The sequence below is a fragment of the Branchiostoma lanceolatum genome, chromosome 13 (assembly GCF_035083965.1).
Source record: "Branchiostoma lanceolatum isolate klBraLanc5 chromosome 13, klBraLanc5.hap2, whole genome shotgun sequence".
Classification (NCBI taxonomy): Eukaryota; Metazoa; Chordata; class Leptocardii; order Amphioxiformes; family Branchiostomatidae; genus Branchiostoma; species Branchiostoma lanceolatum.
In genome coordinates this window covers 9,226,573-9,251,092 of record NC_089734.1, presented here as the reverse complement: position 1 = coordinate 9,251,092, position 24,520 = coordinate 9,226,573, and the positions used below count along the sequence as shown (strand labels likewise).

Here is a 24,520-nt window from a genome sequence, read left to right as displayed (position 1 = left end):
TGTTTGAATGAAGATACCATCGGGTTTCATAACACAAGACAGTGTTTAAATGTCTTGCCAATCTTTATCCCAGACTTAGAACTGCCAAAGTCAATATGATACATGTGGAACACTAGATTCTGACCTTCTGGAATTCTCGGACACTGCGGAATCCGTTGGACTTCATGTGTTTCCCCCAGTATCCCAGCCAGTCGTTTCCCTCTGTGACAAACAAAAGAATCGTTAGTTTTGAATTAAGAATATTGCAAAAGCTAAAAGAAACAGCCTTTATGCAGGATGTAGAGTCTATGGTGCAAAGTTAACAACAGTTAAGAAATGGGGACAAATCAAGTTACAGTCTAAAGCAATGTGAAGAAATTCTCCTATTCCTTGGCGCACCGTAGACCATAAAAACAAGAATGCAAGACAGGAAACTATAGGACAGCATTTATACAGGGATTATACTAATGCAAATATCCCTACACCTACAAGCAATGTTGTGCTGTTGAACTTCTTACAATTATTTTAAACATGTCACTGTTATTCAGCACCCACTAGTATAATACTAGCGACATTTTTTCAACCAATTAGCTGATGTGGCCTTTGATACATTCTAATCATGAACTACATTGTATATGGGGCAGTTCTCTAATCTACAAGCTAGTCAAAGGTGCCACTGGTGGTGCACTGGTGCCTCTGCACTTTCGGGTGTTACTTACTTTTACCTTGGTTGAAAGGAAAGCAATGACAATATTTGAGACAAAACGTAAGAAATCAATACATCTTGCAAGGAATCCCTGATGACTAACAAACTTCCTCTAGCTCTACACCATATTTCTGCATTTGCTAAACTGAGCACTGCATTCTCTTTTCTATCCATAAAACTGTTCAAAAATATCAAGGAATCTATGTTCACAAGGATTTGAAGGGAGGATAGACTGATGATGGTCACCCAATTACCATAACTTAGATATTTGTTGATTTTTTAAATGCCTGATATGCAGTACCCTACAACAGTCTAGCACCCATATTGGTCAGTAAGAGACCAGTAATTTCTCAGTAAGAAATCAGTCTGTAGTTACACATGGCATAGATATCTTCTTGACATACTTTTAGTTAGTCTGAAGTGCGACCTGCCGAGGACATTCTTCACCACAACAGGAGTGATCGTGCTCAGTCGCCACTTCAGCAGCTTCCTGGTCTCATACGGCAGTGGTGCAACTGCAGAAAAAGAGAGAAGACAAACTGCTATGTGAGACCAACACATCAATGGAGTAAATGGGAATGAACACACACAGGCCACAAGGTATGAATATTGTAGCATTTAAGATTAATCAAATACTTTCAAAGTCTATTTGTTTCACAAATAAAAGCTACTTACTCTTCTCTGCATCTGTGCCAAAGTAGATGACAGGAGAAACATTGGAGAACAGACTAGCTATGAGAGGTGGTTTCATCTCCAGTGCTCCCTCTGCAGATGTAGTTCTGTAGGATGACCTGGATGGGATGAGGGGTGAAGAAGGTTGAACACAGGTTAGAGACCATGGTAAAGTACAACCGACAGTGAAGTGTAGAGTAATGTCAATGAAAATGTCCACCTAAAATATTACTGGTACAGCAATGAAAGTCACAAATTTTCATTCTTCTTCTTTGCATTTTAACTGGCACCAATCCGGGCCACCATGACAGCCTGCCGCTCCCTTCCGTCAAGAGCTTGCTGTCTTGCGCCCTCCCAGGTGTAACCAAACTTCTCTAATTAATAAAGTCACAAATCACTTGGTAAGCAGAGCCAGTCAGTCAGCATCCGACCCTCTTGTCTAACTGCTACTGTACTATATGTTGTACAGCTGTGGGAGGCAGCTGCTCTGTCTGTCTGTAGCATCCTTGCCGAGTGGCTTGTCAGTACTTTCCAACAGGCTGTCCATAAAGGCCTCAGTGTTTCCATTACTGTTCCAATATGTGACTATAGCGCTATAGCATGCTAAAAACACAGCGAAACAATCCATTTTCTCCTTACCATGAAATTAAATCACTGAGAACTTAAATGCATTTACAGTACCTGGTAAGCAGAGCCAGTCTGTCAGCGTCCGACCCTCCCAGGTGTCCCTGCTTCTTCTCCTCCCCGACCAGCGCCGGGCGGGCGGAGGCCGTACGCTCCACCAGTGACAGCTGAGAGGCGGAACTGGAGACTGACAGCACGTCATCTGTAAACAGTAAAGCAGTCATCCTCAATTGGGGTGAAGCATGATGGTTTTTCAAGTAGCTAGTGGTAGTGCAATGCGGCTTCGCTACGGCTTGCATTTTTTGGCCAAGCACACCATGTCACCCCTACTCTTCTTGATAAGTGTGTTGGGTTTGACGCTTGAGGCTTATGCCTGAAGCTCCCTCATACACTGGGCCACTGGCTTTACTTCACCATACGAAATGATGAACTGTAAGCCAAGTACAGAATGTGAGCTATACTAAAATTGGTCAACGTTAGACTCATCTTGATATCATTCATTACCACTGACTTGTAGATAGACATGCTGCACAAATGTGCCTGTCAAAGGTACTAAACTCTGAGTAATCAGTATGCTGATATCATCATTTCTACTTAACCACTGACTTGTAGATTTACATGCTGCACAAATGTGCCTATCCCTGGGACTGAATTCTGAGTATGCTGATATCATCATTTCTACTTTACCACTGACTTGTAGATTTACATGCTGCACAACTGTGCCTGTCCCTGGTGCTGAATTTTGAGAATGCTGATAATATCATCTCTACTCAAAAAGAAAAAAACAGACACAAATGTCCCCTCTGTAAATCAAAGTACATGTATAAAATTCACAAGCAGTGCTATAGGTAGTCCTCATTTGTGTTTCCACCAATGTGCAACTTTATAAGTCCATAATTTGCTAGTAGAGAAATGCATCAAGCAAGATACAACTTCTTTAAAAGACATTTCAAGTCAAGGTAAGTTGTCACAACCTACGAGTATCTCTCCTAGCATCTAAGCATGTGGTATGTACAAATCATTGTATATTAGTACAAATATGATTGATTCAACAGATCATAATGGCAACACATCACTTTTGCATTAATTGGCATTATACACTGCATTACATCATGATTACATCATCGTGAGTGGAAACCTCCGACTTCGATCTTTTATAGACATGGCATATCGTTGCTATGGTTACGTACCATCATCTGATGCAACATCATCGTTGATGTCATCGAGCACGTCCTCTTCATCATCCACTTCTGTAGAACACCCGTCACCTGGCAACCGCTCCCTGGGGAAAACAACAACGTGTCTGTTAGAGGGGACAGTGCATGTGGTGTGTATGAGACCAATGCAATTATTTCCTTTCTGTTTCAGATTGTCCAGCAGACTTCAAGATATTTGAATAGACATGGCAGCTGTATTTTAACAGTGTAGTTCAAGCGCCACTTACTGACAAGTCTAACTGGTCTGGACCTTTAAGCCTAGTGGTAAGTGCAATGGGTTTGTGAGCTGGTGGCCCAGGTTCAATTCCCGAGAGTCAGGAGACTTTACTACTCACCTTGTGCGTTTCAGTGGTTCATCAGCATATCATTATTATAAGCTCTTTTCTTGGAACACATTACTAGATCTCAAGGTAAACAGACAGAAAACTTACCCTTCTGGGTCCTCATAGATGGAGTCCTCATTTTCCTCCCCCTCCTCCACATCACTCCACTCATCATCTATGTCATCAGGGTCAAAGGTCACTGGCTCTACCTCCTTACCGGGGGCAGAGACTGCACCATCGCCAAAATCTCTGTAAATTGACAAAGATGACAAAGTGTGAAGCAAGAAATAGGTTTCATAATGTGTGTAATACTACTAGGTAATAATTGTTCACCCAAAACAATATGCATGACATGTCACTTGTCTTAGCACTTCTGAAAAAAGATACAACACAACAAATCAGTCGAACCGCAGGTCACCCTAGAACGCGTTATTCTCTAAGATAGCGTATTTGCCGCGTCTGGATTTGACCCCGTTGCATGGGTGTAAACAAGAGCCTGTCGTGCAGCAAAAATACCTCAGACCTATATAATGTATATACTTTTTCACATCTACGGGATTTGCCCAGTACAGCAATTCAGATATTTTGCGCATTACAAAATATCAGCGAGCGCTGTGGCGTTCTAAACATGAGCAATTTTTGGTCACTTTATTTGTGCTCATCTTTTTTACAGCTCACCAAGATCCAATTAGCTATTTCCACAGCGTGATAGTCCATATCTTCAGCTTTAAATTGATACCAAAGTTCCTTGGTTAATTTTAGGAGCAACGGGTTTGCCCCCCAAAAAACGAACAACATGTCAGTTTTATGGCGTCCTTTTTCTGAAGTAGAAATTGAACACAGTGTCCTTTCACTTTGATTTGAAAAACGTACAGATTATGTACTAAAATCGGCATACGTGCACAAGAATCCCACTTTTTCTGGCTTCTGAATAATGTCAATCTTTTTCAGAAAATGTATTTGCAACTGCAAGAATTAGACGTTAGTCTTTTCTAAACTTCTCCACAGACCGACTGAATAGTTGCAACACTACGCCTGAACTCGCCTGACCCCGCGGCTCAAAAAATCGAACGTACCGTCTTGGTTCCATCGGTCGAACGCTGGAGTTCGAAACTATTGACTTCAAATTTGACAATTTTACTAAGTCGCTACCTAGTACTAAAACCCTCTGTCTGTGCGTATTTGACTATTATCATGTAGCTTCTTCTATTGCATGTGGTAGCCGTGCTCATGCAGCTTCTAAAACCAAAACATAAGTTTTATGACACCTTGCGAAATGTATCAAAATGTAACCAAAACGCAGGATAGTGTGTATCGGTAGATACGCCCAGGCTCGAATTTCACCACCATGATTTGCATGTGGTCGCAGTTTTTTGGGGGGCAAACCCGTTGCTCCTCAAATAAACCAAGGTATTTTGGTATCTATTTAAAGCTGAAGATATGGACTATCGCACTATGTGATTAGCTAGTTGGATCTAGGTGAACTGTAAAGAAGATGAGCACAGATAAATTGACCAAGAATTGCTAATTTTCGAAAGCCACCGCGGCCGCTGTCATTTTGCAATACACGAAATATCTACATAGCTGCACTGGGCAAGTCCTACAGATATGAAAAAGTATAAACATTATGTAGGTCTGAGGTCTTTTTCTTGCACCACAGGTAGTTGTTTACACCCATGCAACAGGGTCCAACCCGGGTCCGGCCGTGACCCGGCGAACGCCGTCTTAGAGAAGGCTGCGCAGAACGGATGCGCATAGAGCTCTGCGGTTCGACTGAAATGGACATTCTGCTGCAGTACCAAGGTAACATAGCAGGGGACCCAAAATCGACCTTGACTTAGTCTTCCCTACACCTACCCACATCCGAAATATCATTAGAATCCATACAGAGGTTCTAAAATTATGCTTACCACTAGTATCCGAAAACACAAACACCCAAAACAATACCTCCATTTTCCATGGAGTTAAATATACTTCACCCACCTCTGCACATTTTTAGTCCCAGATGTCTTGGCTACTTGCAAACTTTTCCCAAATGGCGTCTTGTCTTGTTTTGAATTCAGCAGTGAATTTGCAAACTTAGCCCTTGGTGAACTGTTAACACTGCTGGGTTGGGAGCCCTCTCCCTTTACTCCGATGGTCCCTGAGCTTTGCTTTCTGACAACATTAGGTTTGGTAGTCTTTGTTTCTACTCCAGTCGTCTTCACATTAGCAGCACTGGAGTTCAACGGTTTGTTCTTCAAAGCGGAAGTGTTTGGACCAACCTTTGGTTTACCATTGGGTGGTAGTGGTGGCTTGGTATTTGCTGTGGTGGTATTACTAGTGATACTAGTATTGTCTTTGCTGAATGTTGTCCTACTTTTGACAGCATTGAGATTGGCTAGCATAAAGTTTTTCTGTGGGATGGGGTTGGTGTCAATCTTGTTTCTGGTAGCTGGAGCAGGATCTGAATATAACCTCCTCCTTGTGTTAGCAGCATTGGAAGTACCACTGTTTACATTAGACTCTTGTACCTTTCCTTGTGGTGAAGTTCCAGTACTGGAAGACTTGTTCGATAAGGGTGAAGTCCTGTTGGACTGACTTTGGTTCTCCTTGATAGAAGAGTTTTGCAGACCCGAACTGACAACAGACGTATTAGAGTTACGTCTGGAGTTGCCCTTTGAGTTTGGAGAACCAGAGTTGAATTGCCCGCTTGTTTGTGAGCTCCTTCGACTGACGGGTGTCGAGCCTTGGGACGAGGTTCTAGGACTATTGCCAGCTGAAGAGTCTTTACCGCTGGGAGACACACGATTAGCTTGTGCTTTCTGACTGGGCGGTTTGGGTTGTAGCTGCATTTTGGCACTGCTAGGACGTATGAAGGCACCAGAGATGGGTATAACAGCCGGTCTACCTGGAGTCACCATGTTTGGTGTAGAGTTTGTAGCTTTTATCCCTCTATTGTCTGGACTTGTCGGGTCTTCCAGATCCTTTGCACTGACCGGTCGTGTGTAAGGGTTTCCCGACCCACCCTTTGTGGGCGAGGATTTCGTGTTTGCATTCGTAGCAGCGAGAGCGCCGACCCTGTAGCTGACACCATTGGGCGGAGCGGGGTTTGCTCCTGCTTTTTGCCCGTGGAGTTGTGAGTAGTGCACCTTCACTGTGTGGTTCAGGGGGTACTTCAGTAGGGGGCGGTCAGTCTGCTGGCGCAGGGGCAGCTGCTTCTTCTGGACGAGCGCCAGCTCCGAGAGCGTCTTCTCGAGTCCCGCTTTTCCCGTGATGGCGTCCATGGTCTTCATCAGACGAAGCCTACGTGACGCGTAAGTCTGCCATCTTCAGTCTGGAGAAGAATCAACGCACTGCCAATGCTATAAAGATTTGACCGCGCACATCCTCCTGTACAGTTTTATTCAAGGCTGCAGCTCACCAACAGGACTGGAAATTTTCAAAAAGAAGACTGTTAGAAATGATGCTATGAAGATTTCTTTGTAAAAACAGTTCAGCCAAGATATACTCAATCTTTTTGCGTTCTTACAAACAACACCACATTCTCGTCACACTGACCGTACCCAGGTAATACAAACAACTGGGGTCTCCAGGGTTCCTTTATAGAGTCCTGTATGACAATGTGGAGCCGCTAATAGGTTTACTCACATCAACCAACCCAAACACAAACACTGGACATGGCTCATCACTGGCCTGCTGCTTTACAGTTATCCAACTGGACCATACCCTTAACGACAGCAGTCAAACAGTGGGCACAAGTAGCTAAGGACAAGGTAAAGAGAAGTGAACAGTCAACATTCAAAGCTTGTCAACAGATCTTGGCAAAGAAACTCTTACATTTATGAGGTGAACAATTGAGCAACATGAAAAGTTGTCCAATTAAGAAAAGTTCAAACTGCAAAAACAAATTGAATCTCCCAATACAGGTCAGCTGTAAACCATATATGCAAAATATATTTTCAAATTTTCTTGGCTATCCAATAGTATCATCAAGTGCATTTTACTACTGTAGTTTTGTACTTTTCTAATGAGCAAAAATAAATCTAGACAACAAAAGATACACTTACTAACTGCATGTTTCCCCTCTGTGTATTAACATTGCCATAGTGACAAAGGCCTGAAAAGCGAAATGTCTTACCCTTAAGTCTATCGACCAAGGGTTAAGAAGTCTCAAAGTCCATCTTGTACACACTCAGAACTGTACTTATTGATTTTTAGAACTGTTTAACCCTATTACAGAACAGATGTTCTTAAATAGTGTTACTTTACGACAGGTGTTCTTTAATGTTTTGTGCTGAAACAGTCACGTATATACGTCTTGCTACATTAAGCACAAGGCTTTGTCTCACACAAGAACTAGGATGTTGCTACCAACAAATGTAGGATTCTAAGTTCTTGAAACACTTCAGATGACAGCTGATTGAAATGTGTTGACTCAGAAAGAGACAAACATCTTGGACAGGAGCTAATTCCGGTAGGGGCAGTTCATACTGTGTGCACAGTGGTCAATCATTCCCAACAAGAGTGGCTAACACTGTCAAAACTAGTGAAAACAATTTGCCACACTTGGAGATGTTAGCAAGTCCAACGTCCTTGTATTTACACTTCTGATTTTTTTTTTAGATTAAATTTACAGTAGATTTAAACTTATCTTTATTTCAGAAATGCTAATAAATGCATCATATTTAATAGATCTTACATTTAGCGAAACAAATACTTTGCTTGGGATATTTTCCACCTGTTGTTTAAAAGAATTTGGTTGTGTCCAACTTGTGAGTATAATTGGTAACCCCTTCTATACTAGCATGCTATGAATTAGTTAAGTATGATAAGATTCAAACTTAGTGCAAATAAATCTCATTTACCATCAGATGAAAATAGTGAATTTGGAGTTCCCAAAGTCTCAATCCTACCAAAGTCCTCCTCCACAGGGGGTGCACATTAGCTTTTAAACTGTTGCACCATCAAAAAAATTAGGTCAAAGCAGTAAGTGGAGAAATCCAACACCACCTTCCATCTAAAGTACCAATCCCTATTTGTTCCCAAAACAACAGGGTCCGAATTTCATTCCTGTGTTGTATTGAAACTTAAACACCTGTTTGTATACCCAGGTGTAAAATCATCTTCTTTTATTATAGACACAGTTAGATTAAGATAAAAGAATGACCTTCTGAATTTTGACTCTTTTTTGTTGAGTAATTATCTGTTGATACCAGGTTGCCAGGACAATTCTTTCAAGTGCCCTTTAAACGTCTGTATAGTGGGATAAGGAGTTTGTGTCTAAGTCTTTGTATACGTGTACAAAATCTGGGAGTAACAATCTCTTCAACTTCAACATTCAAAATGAAAAAAAGGATCTTGTAGATCCATTTTCAGCACAGATATAGGCTTCATCATGTATTCATTGGCCATATATCCAAGTAACATTCAAATTCGACTTTAGCATGTAGGTCCCTGATTCCTTTACATTTTCTCTTTGTTATAATCAGAATCTAATATCTTTTAACCTCATTAGAATAGAATGTCTTGTACTACTAGATCTACTACTAGAACTTAGAAGGTCAACTCAGGTACAAGCAGACGGTATTGCTAGCCTTACTGATAAAATACAATTGTTGTCAACATGTAAGCACAGGTAACAGAATCCCACCTCCACCACCCTCTGCATCAGCCCTGCGTTTGTTTAGTGTTTACCTGTGAGATATCTGTACAGGTGTACTGTACACAGAGTCGGCCCATCAGAATTGCAATGTGTTTACATTGTGTGTTTATCTGTTGATAGCGTCTTCCCAGTGACCCACCCCCAAACAAGTCTCACACATGTCATTCTCACTTGAAGTCTCTTCACGTTGTGACCTCTATCCTAGCACCCAGTAGGTAAAGAGACATAGTAATTCTTTCAGAGTAACAGACCAATTGTAAGGCTTTATTCTAATTGGCCTTGGCACTGGAAGGTCTACAGACTTAATGTGAATTGTTAAGTTACAAATCTTTGCTAGTTTCGACGCTTAGGTTAATTTAACCATGTACATGTATTTCTGCCATTGGTTACCACGGTGAATTGGAATCTTTTAAATAGCCAGGTTAAAAAATAACATGGCAAACAAAAGTTCTCATTTCAGGAATCTTGGAAACAAAAAGAAAAAAAATCCATAAACTTAGCTAAAGTATGGTAATTCACTGTAAAAAAAAATGTCATACATTCTAGACTAAATTTGCCTTTAGAAGTGTATGTACATATCAACTTAAAGTGTAGTCATCTAGAAAAATGGTTTAACTATTACAGGTGCGGTATTGTTACATTATAGAACCTTCAACAAATGACATAATTACCTTTGATATTGGCTATTCAGGCCTTTGTTTGCCAAGCACGCAGAGGGTCTAGCAACAGGGAAATTTCAACAATCAAATGGCACCAAAATAGATTACAGTCAGGAATCATCAATTTATCTACTAGTATAGCATGAATACACTCTGGTAAATTATATATATATTTGTGTAATAGTAACCAGAAAGAAAGAAAGAATCAAAATGAGCTAGGTTACTTGCTTTTGTCATAGTTACTTGCTTTGGTACCATATGGAATTGCTTGTTAATGTATTACTTGTATACTATTATATACATGTATCAGAATAGATCGAAGAGATGTGCACAATATGTAACGAAACCATTGTGCCAGCATAAATTGCAACATCAAGTAGCTTTTGGTAATTTAAGTACAATGTTAACCCTCGGGATTAGATCATGTTTTGTTGTCTTGACAACAGGCCTGTCTCTACACTTATTGTATAATAATTCACTCTTCTGTATTGAATCTATATAACATCTAATATGACATACAAAAATGCACATGTATATGTTATTCATACAAAGACAAAGATACATATATCTTGAACACGTCAACCCTGAAAAAAGCATCATTTATCTTAAAAGACAAATTGGAAAATAGCATGTTTTAAGTTAATGCATCAAACTGACTCTTCCCCTTTCAGTGAAGCATAGAACTGTCTGAAGTGTAATTCCATATAGAGAACCGATGTAAGGTTTTACCTACATGTAAATATGTGAGACAGTAACTGAATAAGGTTGCTCTAGACATGTAGGAACAAATAGCTACAAGACAAATTTTATGCCTGACTGACTTTTAATCTATTTGAAAGGCACATCAAAACAACAAAACAAAGCTAGCAGCAAATGTCTGAAACCCGACCACAATACAAGTTAATATGCCAGACTATACAAGAGTCTGACTAGAAAAATATGCATTTACGACGTCTGCACATGCGGGAACAACTTGAATAAAATGCTCTCAAAGAGATCAAGGTTGTAAGTGAAAGTCTAATGTTACCTAAAGTACTTTTCAGTTTGACATTTGGTATTCTGTTAAGCATACTGGTTGGAAAGCTTTTCTTTGCAGACTCACATTGTAAATGCTTTAGTAGTAGCCACAATTGACACTTAAGGCTAGCCTAATGGGTGACTACGTACATTTGTACGCACTTGGAATAACAGAATTATTTCAAGTATTTTGCTACAGTGAAGTTGCCATATGTAAGTGCGTTCCAGTGTGAACCATGAGCATGTATTACTGTGACTTGATTTATGATCCTATCTGTGCTGCCCCTGACTTCATGTTTGGCTGTAGCAGTGTACATATAGAAACTCTGTCATCGTAAATCATCAATTTTGAGATTAAAAACAGAACTGGGGGGGGGGGGGGGGGGGGCAGAATTGAACGTCCTTGGCCACACATTGTTTGCTTAAAGTTAATATATAGCAACTATGGTAACAGATTCCTATAGTGATGTCTTATGTCACTCTGACAAGCACATAATGAAAGTTATGTCCACATTTTTATAATATAAAGACATTGAAAATCTTGATAGCACATGTAGTTTAACTTTAAGGCTCAGCACATATACTAGTATATTTGAAGCTAGAAAGAGCAGATTTCTACCTTGACGGCAGGTGATATATACTGGTGTTATAAAGGAACTGGATGGATCTGAGGCTTCCAAAGAATTGACCTGTTCTTAAAAGTCTCTGAACCAAAGCTCTACCCCCCACAACACTTATCATATGATCCAGTATACAAAACACTTGAAGCAAAGCAGCCTTGGCCAGTGTATCCTTCAGTCTGTGTCACTAAAACAGGCCCTATCGCCTTACCTATCAACAATGACAGACACACCGGGCTATAGTTATGTCTTCTATGTCAATGTTTCGACAGTTTAGCGTTACACCTGAATATAAGCTTTGCTCTTGTTGTAAAGTCTGCAAAACATGACAGGTTTGCAAGGAAGGATTTTTGATAGATGGGCAAAGTTTATAATGCCAAACAAAACTACTATCCTAGCTCTGATTGTCGATTGTGTGCATCAAACTCTGCATAACAATTCCGTTACATTGGCCAACTCCATAATGTCACAACATACGTTTACCGAGGAGGCCCAAAACACAACAACAGATACAAATCAAACACTTGCCCCTTCCACAAGTTCTTCTCAGCTCAATATATCAAGATCTAAGTACTACTTAAACAACACCAACACTGACCTTACTTTATAAATCATGATCTTGGCATATGCTGTGTGCTGGTATGTACATCGATCTTAAGATTGCTGACTGTACATAAGTATAGGATATATAGCAGGTGTTTACAGTATATAGGAGGTGTGTACAGACAATGTTAATCTTCTATGGATACAAATGAGTCCTTGCCTACCTTAAGAACATCGTGTCTGTCCCAAAACCGTCCATGTTAAGGTGTACAGTAAAAGGAAACCCTTCAACTTCCCGACAGGTACGCTTAGTCGAACAGGTGAGCGCCACTGAAAGCTGACACTTCGTTTCGCGCTCCTGACATGGCAACGGCGGTCACGTGCCAACAGGTGAGCCAATGGACAGGTGAGCCGCCGGCCTTTTGTACTGCCGCCTTCTCACCTGTTTGTTTACCCTCCCCATGGGACACAATAGGCGGGCAGAACGAACCGGCCCCCGCTGTTCAAAACTCTGACCTGACCGGCGACCGACCCCTGGCTGAACTTCACGGATTATGTTTCCCAAATAAATAAGAGTTGTTTCATATTTGTGAGTGTGTCACTGTATGATCGCCTTGTGGTTGAAGCACATGGTATAATAAATTATTTATACTTTCCGTAACTTAAAACAAAACTTTGCTGCAACTTACCAAACTCTTCCATAGTAATCACAAGATTACTGTTTATGAAACAAAACCATAAATGGGATAGTTAGGCTAACTAGTGGGACAATATCTCACCTGTAAGGAGCAGAAGTATACGCAGCCGGCAAAGTCCTGTCGGAATTCTAACTTCCGTGAATTTGACCTTTGACACGGCTATCCCACTATGCTTCAGGAAAACATGGCGGAGGCCGTCAGAGATGATGTAACTGGTCAGTGTTTAAACCTTATTTTTCGTCGATCCCTCAAATATTATAGGGTTATAACACTTGTAAGTTATGTGGTAGTTTATACGAATCATCTTGAGGAAGTTTGGTGACTGTTTGAGATGGTAAAGTGACGCTAATCACGTTCTAAACCATGAGGTGCCGAGCATAGGAGCTTCCTGAACGTAACTCTTTGCATGGGTCAAGGAATAATTTTTGGCCTTGGTGATTCTTAAAGGCCTGCTTTTACTAGTAGCCTTCTATATAGCTCCACAAGAAGGCTACTAGCAAAAGATTCCTCCAAGAGTCACCACAACTACAAGGGATTGTATCGTTTGTAATGACAGGGAGATACCCTACTAGTACTAGTACTCTACTCTACAAATATAGTTTAAAGGAAGGTAAAGCAGTTTTATGGCCAAAAAAGTGGAAATAGATAAATGCTGAAATCTTCATGGTAGTGACATTTACTAACACTGTTTAGCACATTTGCGTCATAACTTCATACTTTGAGCTTTTAAAACCATGCAAAAACGAGCCTAATGATGATCCCCCAGGCGTGCCGATAGCGTGACGATTTGCAGTGAGTTCTCACATCACAACGACGTTGTATTTTTGCATAATGGACGTTGCTATATGATAATGTTGTTTGAACTAATCGTGTTGTAAAATGACTTTCAAAATCCGATTTTCCGTGAGATAAAACTGCTTTACCTTCCTTCAATAAGGCCAAATTTATGGGCCTCACCGCATGCGTCAAGATGTTGGATAACCGTTGGCATACTATTCTGTAGGCTACACCTAACTCCCCAGTACACATGTATATTATAAATATTACGCGATGATCAAGAGATATCCAGGCATGCTATGATTTTCATAAGATTCTTATGCTGACACATTATGGTTATTAGCATATAGCAAAGAATCAGTGTCAATCGTAATAACATTCATTAGTCTCAAACTTTTAATACAAACAACGTTAGCATGTAAACTTGTCAAGCTGTCACATAACATAACATGTGTAACCTTAATGCCTGATATGATAACGTTACACTACAGGTGAGAAGTTCATCCCTGCCAGCCAGCGTCCTGACGGCACATGGCGGAAGGCAAGGAGGGTCAAGCAAGGCTATGTGCCCCAGGAGGAAGTACCGGTGTAAGTTGAAGCCTCACACTTATCTTTGTCATCGATGAAAACAGAGTACGAGATACAAGCATTCAAATAACAGGACTAACCTAAACAAATTTGGAGTGGCATATAGATTTCTAGGGTAACTTGTATGTAGGGCCCTTGCATTGTAAATTATTTTTCAATACCTGTATCAAGAATTTGATATTGTGAAATAGAAGTGGTTACTTTAACACAAAAGGCTCATAATGTAGTAATGGTAGTCGTTGTCCTGCTACTTGTGTTGTAGCGGTAAACCTTTTGTCTTACTGTTTTTGTGTCTGTAGTTACGAGAGTAAGGGAACTCAGTGGATGAAGAGCAAGCCAACTCTTCCCCCAGGGTTTTACCCAGACCCTGAGGAAGAAGTGAAGCAAATGTCAGAGGAAGACAAATATGCCGGCATGTCAAAAGCTGCTAAGAAAAACGCCAAAAGAAAAGAGAAGAAAAAACAACAGCAGGGAGATGGAGGGGTCGGTCCAGTCACCCAGGGGTTAGAACAGGTCAATATAGCCAACCAATCGCAGGAAGCCAAGATAAACAATGGCCAATCACAAGACAGCACCGCAGAACCAGCTAAGAAGTTGAAGAACTTGAAAAAGAAGTTACGCCAGATTGAAGACTTAGAGGCAAAGATAGAATCAGGAGAGATAGCTAAGCCAGACAAAACGCAGCTAGAAAAGATACAAAGAAAATCAGATATTCTGAAGGAGATTAGAGAACTAGAAAAGCAAGTAGGCTCATAACTACTTTACTATCAGACTTGAAACTCAGTTTCCAGACAAAGTTGAAATAGTACACAGAAAGGTCTGGAATTCTTAAAACATACTTGTTGTCCATACAAAGGAAAAAATGAGAGTCCTGAAATCTTTTTGATTTCTTCTCATAAGTGTGAATTTGTACCTTAAAATTATAGTGGTTAAACACTTTGATGTGTACCTTACTGTAAGAAATATACATGATATGTCTTTGCCTGAGACTGTATGTATGATGTTAGGCACTAATAAAATTGTAATTTTAAACTGTTTAACATATTGGTGTAAGAGTATTGCATGTCATCAAGAAAGAATGATTGCTTAGAAAACATTGTAGCTTTTGGTACTTTGCTCAGCCAGGTCTTTATCTACATAGTAGCAGTTTCACAAACTGGCATTAGCATTGTATAGATAAGTGATTTGAGGAATTGGACCGTACATTGAACACTACAGTTTGTTTGTTGTTACTAGATAGTTAAAATGTAGCATAATCCATCATGTGCCATAAATGTTGTAGCTAGATATGACCAAGCAATGTATCCTTTGGATCGACCAACATTGACTTCAAGCACGGTGCGTGAGAGAAGACAATTAATTGAAGTCGAGCAGTGAAAGATCTGTTATGAACTTACCATCTAAATGTCAGACTCTAACATGTTACAAATATACACTAGTACTAGTGCATTGTGACTGCAGTCTAGTCTAGTCTAGTCTGAACTTTTGTACTCTGAATTGAAAGAACAGTAACAAAAAAATATAGCACATTCCTTAAAGTGAATCTTTTGATCATGTAATTAGCAATAAAAGAACCCTTGTCATCCCCCAACCTGATTTGCTGTTGTTGTGTCTATTTGAGTTGCATGTATTTGCATACGTTTTGGATTTTGGAAATATTGAAGTGTCTTAGTATTTGTAGTATATACTGAATGCTATTTCCACTTGCAGGTAGTATACTAGTTCTACCATGCTATATCAAATATAACAATGATATTAATATGTCAGAACACTGGTCATGTAAGATACTGTCTATACTTTTCTGACAGACTCTGAGGATACTTACAATCATATACTAGTACCATATTACCAAAGCACTGACTGTATAGATTGTTGGTTGATACATTAGAAAATGACAGCCACCTCAAGTACAAGAACAGGATTATAGAATCTGATACATTATTTTCTTTTTACTATCATGTTTTTTATCGAGTGAGAGGGGGTTACCAGTATTACATAGTCTCATCTCCAAGAAGATGTAGTGACAGGTCATTGTCATTGAAGATTGTCATGTTTCAAGGCTGCCCCATTTTTCTGACAGCTAGATGTGGAAACACAAAACAGGACAAACAGATGACATCATGATCTTTTCTGCCAACATCTGATTGGAGACGAAATTCAACCCAGCTTGCCGTGTCAGCCAGGTTTTGTCACATGTGGAGGTTGTCGCTCCGTTAGTTAGGGTTGGCAGGTACGATCACATTTCTTTTGAAGCGACGACGGTGTTCTTCTGGATAGGTCACATGTGACAGTGGAACCTTCTGTAGCGCCCTGTGGATGAGAAAGTTTGTTCATATACTATAAATGATTCCATGTCAGCAATGTGTTTAAAGGTAAGGTCTATACTCATAATGAGGCAAAGTGTAATACCTTTTCGTTAGTCATCATTTTGGATGGTGACTTAAACCTGGCAGCCCTGTGTATGACGGAGCTTCTGGTGTAAGCCTCAGCCTAAACCTCTGCACGTAAAAGGACCCAACACACTTGCCAAGTGTGAGAAGAAGTGACCCGGTGTGCTTGGCTAAAAAGCATGGGCCACAGTAAAGGCTTTGCAGGTTATTATTAAAGCCGTACTGCACTACTGCTAGCTACTTGATAAAGCAATATGCTTCGCCTCAATTGAGGATGACTGCTTTACATTTTGAAGTTCAAGTTTTATCACAAATACATAACCATGTAGAAGTGTATGGTCACTATGGCGACACAAACCTGCTCTCTGATGTTGCCCCCAGGAACAGGAGTGTTCCCAGACAGAAGGGGAAGGCAAGGACTGGTAGGTCCAGCTGAACAAGGAGAGAAAACTGACATCAGATTTAGATAAACTTTACCTCGTACATGATGACATTTAGAGAATGGGACAGATTGCATGCACTTCGAACAGACCAGGAAAGAAGCAAGAGGGTGTATTATTTTTTCTCGTGTCAACACTTCATGCATATTTTTTCACCAACTTTTTTGTACAAGCTAATCGTTTTTGACATCCTCTATATGTACTTCCACCTTTTTTCCATACACTTGTATTCAAAATAACGGAAAGCGTTTTTTTTTTTCAAAATACGCCTCATTAGATATAAATAAAAAACACCAAAAGATGTTAATGATGAATGTCAATTTCCTGAAAAATCCTCTCAACGTGGTTCGGAGGTACAGCAAAGTTACAATCTGTTTTTGATCAGAAGGTGCCATAAACCTTAAGACATAAACACATGATGAGAACACTTACCATGGCAAAGACGTCAGTCATGCCCGCCCAGAGTAGTGCACAGAAAATACCTGGGTAACAAAACGGCAATAAAACTTTTATTGCACTCACTGGTGCATACATGATATTATATACAACATAGGTGAGTTCGATCTATCTTCAATGCAATGTGAAGGCCAGTGTGGTATTTTGCCTGTTGTTTGGAATTTGATGCGTCGTCACATCGTCAAAAACCGCACAACTTGAAATATGTATTCAACTACTCTCCAAGCAGAGGCTAGGCTCCGACCTGTATTGGACGTCTTTTCAGGTCGTTTTTATTGGACTTTCTATTTTGCCATTTTCTGGAGGGCCGCCAGCCGCTGGCTGAAAAAGACGTCCAAAACAAGCCATAGCGTAACCTCAGAGAGAAGTACTAAACGTGCTCGGGGAAACATCATACATTTGCTTACAGATCAGCTCAACAAATGGGCATATTTTCTATCACTATATGTGTCCCGATAATTAGCGTGAGGTAACAATATACCAGTTATTAGTGTCAGTGATGCTTGGCTTATTTCGTGAATTATTAATATGTTGTACACATGGTACACTCGACTGTCCTTTCATTACACATTATGCACCCACTATAACACAAGGTCATGCCAGTACACGCCTGTTTTTGTGATCTAGTCTCAAACGTTCACAATCCCTTCCTGAACAAGCTCACTTTCCTGAATTGAAACAGACTGTAAACCTCTATGTGGTTAAATTCTTTAGATGTCTATACGCATCAACGATTAAACCACCCAGACAAGTTTGTAATATTTCACAAAGCAAAGGAGAAACCGTAGAAGTAGTGGTAGTCACACACAAAAAAAGGTTGGATGATTTTCGTACTCGCTTTGCTATTTCATACACAATAGCCAGAGGAACACACAGTTTTCCCGTCATGAACACAGGAATCGGACAACGCCATCTAATCATTAAGCGATTTGTAAAAGTTTTACCGCTTTACATACGTAAAAACAAGTGTGCGACAAACAGAAGGTGGTCTACTCCAAAGAGCACAACTGATGATGGCGGAGCATCAAATGAGTAGGTGCAGGTACGTCTTACTAAAAAAAAAAACTAGCAGGTGATTCGATTCCTCCAGTTCTCAGCATTGTATTATGCGGCCTTCTCATTTTGATGTTTTGGTGTGACAAAGTTTCTCAATGTCGTTGCGCAATCGATATAGCCTTACTATACGAGAGAAGATTTGGTTTGCGAATTTCAGAACGATCCCTACTAACCCTCCCAACAAAAGCACAAAGTAATTATGCCACCAACAAATTGATGAGGTGTTTTCTAAAGGAGCAACGGGCAACACACACAAACACGTCATACCTAGGATACAGGTGCGCAGTGGAAAATAGACAGATGTTTGGAGCTTTCAGACCCCGTACGCTCCGGTTTTTGTCCAAAAACTGCCTTTTTTTTTATGATCTTCATGCATCATGACATCAGTATAAAGTGAAAGTGCTCCTATTGACATAAGTTCATCATATGTGGATGTCTACCGGTAATTTTGGATATTTTGACTCAGACAGGACGTGTGGAGTTTCAAAAGAAGGACACGGTCTCACCATTAGGTGTTGTATGGCAATGTCGCAACGACCGTAGAGGCATCGCTATCTTCTGATGCATCGAAGGCCTGGCGCTTTAAAGGAGTAATCATCGCGACGTTTTCTTACCAGTGGACAGCATGGGCAAAATAGTGGCATCGATACTTACTTTCATTTTTATGGCATACCACATGTTCGGGGCAGGCATTTTCGACATCCTTGAACGAGAGGAGGAGGCTAAGCGAAGGGCTCTGGTGTTCTCAACTCACCGACTGGTAGACTCGATCATGTGTCCCAATAGCGACCATCACTGCTTGGAAGACAACGCTACAGAAAATCTAAATCTAGACTTGGCCTCGCACTTTGCTAACATCACAGGCACGACCCAGAAAAGGTTTGAAGAACTGTCTAACAGCCAGGATACGGCACGTATCGCGGATGTCCCGAGGATACTTTTATCCGCGAGAGAACTCGACAACCTCATACGGAACGTCACGAGCATGGCCGAACTGGCCACGAAAACCGGCATCGACCCGCACAGCACGGAGAAGAACAACACTCCGGAGGAATGGATCTTCCCCAAGACGAACCACTTCTGTATGACGGTCCTAACTACCATCGGGTACGGGCGCTTCTCCCCTGCAACAGAAGGGGGGAGGCTGTTTTGTATCTTCTACGGACTATTCGGCATCCCCTTTACAGTTGTTATCTTTGCCATCGTGGGAGAAGCAATGAAGGAGAAAGTCCAGCTAACAGCAGACTTCATCACAGCGCGAGTTCCCCATAACTGGAGCCCGAAAAACGTTGAGAGAGCAACAGTTGCTTTCTATCTCACAGTTGGAAATCTGTTGTTTGTCATGGTTCCTGCCGTTGTGTTTGTTCACGTTGAAGATTGGTCGTACACCGAGTCTTTTTACTACATCTTCGTCACTCTGAGCACCGTTGGATTTGGTGACTTCATGGCGAATAGACGGAAAGGAGTTGATTACAGCACGGCGTATGTCATCGCACGGTTGTGCTGGTTGTATATCGGGCTGTCGTATTTTTCCGTGATCTTTTACCTGATGACAAAGGCCATTCAGGACGGACGGAGTAAGTTAGAAGAACGGGTGAAGACAGCCAAGGACAGGGTGAGGGAAGTCACCTCAGCGAAATGGAACAACAGCGCGATTGGAAAGCGGAGGGTGAGGAGAATTCATGTTGCACACGTGGAACCGACTGAACCTACCGGGATGGCGACGGTGGACTAGACAAAACACCACACTTTAGCGTTGTTACTTATCCAACTACATTGAACGTGGAAGAGACACCACTAAACTAAACAACAAGAAGGTTGATACAAGCAAGGACAGCGGTCTTGACTAAACTCTTATGCAAAAGTCTTGACAGATATCTCAATATGTGAGGGAAATAGGAAGGAAGAGGGGCGAAATAATACATGTATAAAATGTCCATGTGTATTTGGGCAAAAATATTTGAAAATATCTTTAGGAATTGTATTTACTGTAGTTTTATACATGTGTTCATTTTTGTTTGTGTTACATGAGTAACCTCCAAATATTACAACAATAATGACATCCTGGTGACGTGGTTATGACTTTGTGATGGCGTCTATCTATGTATATATATAATTGCTACATTACTATTCAATTTGTGCACCAGGCCATGTTGAAGTCTTTCCAATATTGTCATATTGTAGTATTCGTAGGCAGAAAGTTACTGTGATCTTCCCGGTTCTATTTAGCACTGTTAGGATGTTAGGGTTACGTCTAGGTATGTTTTGGGTCTTACATAAATATATATGTATATATTGTACATATCATGCATTGTACACTATTATGAGCAGCAGATGTTTGCGCGCTTATAGCAGCGCTACTACTTCATTATTCCTTTGTTACACTAAATGATCGATGTCACGACATGTAGTGTCCTGTGGAATTGTACAGTCTCTGTATTGTTATGATATATATAGTATCCTAAATTAAAACTATAACTGTCAACAATACGCTCTAGTGGATTTTCTGCCTGTTTGTGCATTGTCATGTCATTATATTTGTTATATTTGACAGAATGTCTTTTGTGCAATGTCTAGAACCACGTTGAGCGCTAAGGGGTTTTAAGGGGAGGCATGTTCAGAATGTCCGCTATAGAGCTTAATTTCCAAGCAGACCTACCGGTGGCAAGCAAAGGGTCCAACCAGTATCCAACTGGCCCCTGTGGCCATTTCGATACTGTTTCCGGCATTTGAATATTGTTTTGCCACCTGTACATCTGCTTGGAGATTAATAGATTTAGCCTTTCCGTCAGCAATTGGTTAAAAGTGTCAGGAAGTCTATACCGGTCGCCGCCTCTGTGTAGTGATGGCTGGTGTGCCCGGACTGTTCTGACAACAAACCGACGGCTAGTAAAGGTTGCACGACACAGTAAGCAGTATAAAAAAGATATGACAGGACTTCCTAGATGAGATTATGTACAAACATGAAACGTACACCAACACCAAGCACATTTATGTTTACATGTGAGGAAGAAAGAATCGTGTGTATATCCTAGAGAGGAAGGTTCGTACCACAGACGAGTGAGAGGAGATGGCTCTGAATCGTCAGCACGTAGAACACACCCCCGACAGCCGCCGTGCCCAGCACCGAGTTGTATGCGCATGCGCCTGAGTAGACCCAGTGGAGGGGGACGCCAAGGATGAGAGCTGATGCGACAAACAGACAGGATTTGTTAATATTAGCCTCCTAAATCGCAATTCTTACTGTCTTGTCTACTCGCAGATAAATGACCTTAAAAAAAAGCTTACAAACACTACCATAAGTGATTAAGGGTGCCCATTACCCAATCCTGAAACAGGGCATCTCGGTTGGGGCTGTACCTGTCTTTCGAAAGGGACGTAAAAGGTTCTGCGTTCGAAGAGGTGCCTTGAGCACATAAAAGCGGGGGAGGGTTAGCAACCTCTTCCTGCAAAAATATACCCTGCTACAGAAACAGCAAGGATACTTGATGACCTATGTACCAGTAGGCACTACAAGGTGAACAACGACAACATTACCCAACCTACCCGTGCCAATGCCGATGACAGCGCCCATGACGCAGTGATAGAACACCATGGGAGATGACACCAGGATCCCGGCGGAGATGAGACCCCCCGCGACCGCCTGGCCACACCCGTAACACTGCCCGACGCCGACCGGCACTGCCTGCAGTACCTGCACAACAATAACACGACTGTCTCTATTTGGTTAGTTTTATCAGCTATATATACGACCCGGTTACATTCGTAGTAGGTCATCGTACGATTAGCAAACAAGGTGTGCCAGAACCAAAAGGTGACAAGGATCTAAGACAGCCTTTTCCGCAACAAGACAGCTAATCTATTTCTTACAACACGTGCACGACTTACCCAAGGATGTCCTCAGTTTGCGATCGCACAACAACCGTACGAAGAATGTGACCAGGCTCTTAATATAAATGTTTCATTTTTATTTATTCACATATATTTAACGAGTATAAGGCAATAAGCACAATTGCTTATATAACGCCTTCTACTCGAAAACATGAATATAAAACAAGAGTAAAACATCATGACAAAGTACATACATGATTATAAAATGGATCAAAGAAACAATGAATGTAAACAAGACAAGTTGGTGATATATCAATTACGAGAATCTACCTGTACAGTGAATGAAGTTGTGTATATATTTGTCAATGTAAACCTCAAGAGAGGCAGGGATAGACCTGTGGAATTTGTAACATCTACAGGGGAACATAATATAACGGTTCTCTTATCAACGAACCCTGATCCAGTCTATCTGGTCTGCAGCTGTCAGGTTAGCTGTCTGGTTGGGCAGCAGCTGCTGTTCACCTGCCCGGTACAGCCGCGGGTAGCTGTCCCGAGGTCCCGCCGCCGTGGTGTAGACTAGAACAGCCACGTTGAAGGCCAGGTTGAGAGACGGCAGCTCCATCTTCCCCAGGATTCCCGACAGACCGCTGTTCACAAACGTGCTGCCGAACATGAACATTTCTATTAAAGGATTCCTTCTCAGCTACCACAATACTAAAAAATAAGTCAGCTGTTACGTGAAACTTGTTTTCCATGTAAAACCAGGACGCGACTTTGTCATTTTATCTTTATCTATTCAGATATATTTTAGGCGAGTATTAGGCAAGAAGCATATTGCTTGTATAAAGCCTTCCACTCAAAAACATAGATATAAAACAAAAGTTAAAACACTATGTCAACATACATGGTTACACACATACATAAATACACAGACTTTGCCATTGCGATCGATGCAAACTATTAAAATTTCAAAGACGTGTTACTTCTGTTACCTTATGATTGCCATGACAATGACTGGAACAATCGTCAGTCCGTGCCAGTCAGGATCCCGGGACAGGGCGGCTAGCAGGAGTCCCGTCAGCAGTCCGTTAAAGCCGCCTCCTCCACTCTCAACACAGCCTTTACCCTAAAGGCCATGCAAAAACAAAGAACATCATGATCTGTATTCTTCATAACGTGGTTAGCAAACAATTTTGTTTAGCCAGCGGTCACTACGGAGAATGGTACTCAGGCTATATTCTTCAAACAGAGGTTTCTGTCGGGGGGCTAGGAGTTGCCGCGATTTTTAACGTCGACGTCTGTCTTCGATTTTTAACGAAGGGTGTATATATAAAAATGGCGGCCACTCCTAGACCCCCCCTCCCGACCGAAACCTCCGCTTGGAGAAGACATGATCTGTTATTTATGGCGACCCAGTGACAAAGCTAGTAAAGCAGTACTGCGATCGACTTCCGTTAGTTGATTTAGATATCTTGAGCTACATGCAATGTCCTGAGTACCTGACGGAAGATGACAGCTGTAAGGGTGGAGAAGAGCAGCCCGACCAGTCCGCACAGACCCATCCACGGACTCTCCACCAGCAGCCCGCTGATGACCAGAACACCGCCCAGGGGGTTACTGAAGGCGAGGGAAGATAGAAATTCAAGAGATGAACCAGAAGTTGCATTGGTGAGAGGGTCGCATTAGTGAGAGTGATTATCGCATGTGGCTATGTGATAGCTATCGCTCGATATGTAGAATACTCACTGAAAAAAATCCCACCATAACTCCCGAATATTGCGGTCAGGACTTGTAAGCAATGGCAAACCGGAAGTTCGAATTTTGCTGCAGAACCAAAGAAAGCCGTCAAATGGCCCTGAAAGTCGACCGTGACCTTTGTCTTTCCAAGACCTACTCACATTCTAAAAATCATCACGATTCATCCAAAGGTTTCTGAATTATGCTAACTACAAATAGGCGGAAGCACAAAGACACGCAGGCACACACACACACACACACACACACACACACACACACACACACACACACACACACACACACACACACACACACACACAAAGTCTCCATTTCCATGGAGGTAACAACACAAACGTACCTCAGGAACAGTGGCTGAGTGGCGCCCCTCACGTACCAGTCCAGGAACCGTACCGGGGCGGGCTTCCCCTCCAGCCACACTTTCAGCGGCCTCATGTCGCCACAGACGTAACGGAAAAACACACATCTAGACTCGTCTACGGGCACGTTCGCATTTTCTTCCACTTCCACCGCCTCAGCCGCCAT

General features: G+C 41.4%; 4 protein-coding genes across 5 annotated transcripts in view; 2 read left to right on the top strand and 2 right to left on the bottom strand.

Moving 5' to 3' along the window:
• LOC136447921 (tubulin monoglutamylase TTLL4-like) overlaps positions 1-12,886 on the bottom strand; it is a 20,846-nt gene extending 7,960 nt beyond the window's left edge. Inside the window, exons 1-8 of one of the 2 annotated variants that reach the window (XM_066447061.1) lie at positions 12,784-12,886; positions 5,505-6,932; positions 3,630-3,770; positions 3,172-3,263; positions 2,039-2,183; positions 1,361-1,476; positions 1,090-1,200; positions 125-201 (exon numbers count right to left, since the gene is read on the bottom strand). In XM_066447061.1, the coding sequence (XP_066303158.1) occupies positions 125-201; positions 1,090-1,200; positions 1,361-1,476; positions 2,039-2,183; positions 3,172-3,263; positions 3,630-3,770; positions 5,505-6,796 (1,974 nt within the window). In that variant the 5' untranslated portion in view covers positions 6,797-6,932; positions 12,784-12,886. Of the gene's footprint in view, positions 1-124; positions 202-1,089; positions 1,201-1,360; positions 1,477-2,038; positions 2,184-3,171; positions 3,264-3,629; positions 3,771-5,504; positions 6,933-12,228; positions 12,361-12,783 lie in introns of those variants that run through there. The other variant, XM_066447060.1, reaches the window with a different exon arrangement.
• On the top strand, positions 12,786-15,663 carry LOC136447924 (partner of Y14 and mago-like). Its single transcript, XM_066447064.1, has 3 exons — positions 12,786-12,917; positions 13,971-14,067; positions 14,367-15,663. The coding sequence occupies exons 1-3, from the start codon at positions 12,872-12,874 to the stop codon at positions 14,821-14,823; spliced, it is 600 nt and encodes a 199-aa protein (XP_066303161.1). The 5' UTR covers positions 12,786-12,871; the 3' UTR covers positions 14,824-15,663.
• On the bottom strand, positions 14,632-24,520 carry LOC136447631 (urea transporter 1-like). Its single transcript, XM_066446672.1, has 10 exons — positions 24,336-24,520; positions 23,740-23,857; positions 23,233-23,366; positions 22,695-22,902; positions 21,956-22,103; positions 21,461-21,595; positions 19,319-19,533; positions 17,330-17,461; positions 16,816-16,889; positions 14,632-16,377 (listed from the first exon to the last, which is right to left on the bottom strand). Exons 1-10 carry the CDS (start codon positions 24,518-24,520, stop codon positions 16,281-16,283), a joined length of 1,446 nt encoding a protein of 481 aa, XP_066302769.1. The 3' UTR covers positions 14,632-16,280.
• On the top strand, positions 18,687-20,891 carry LOC136447923 (potassium channel subfamily K member 10-like). The gene has a single exon (XM_066447063.1). It carries the CDS (start codon positions 19,035-19,037, stop codon positions 20,142-20,144), a length of 1,110 nt encoding a protein of 369 aa, XP_066303160.1. The 5' UTR covers positions 18,687-19,034; the 3' UTR covers positions 20,145-20,891.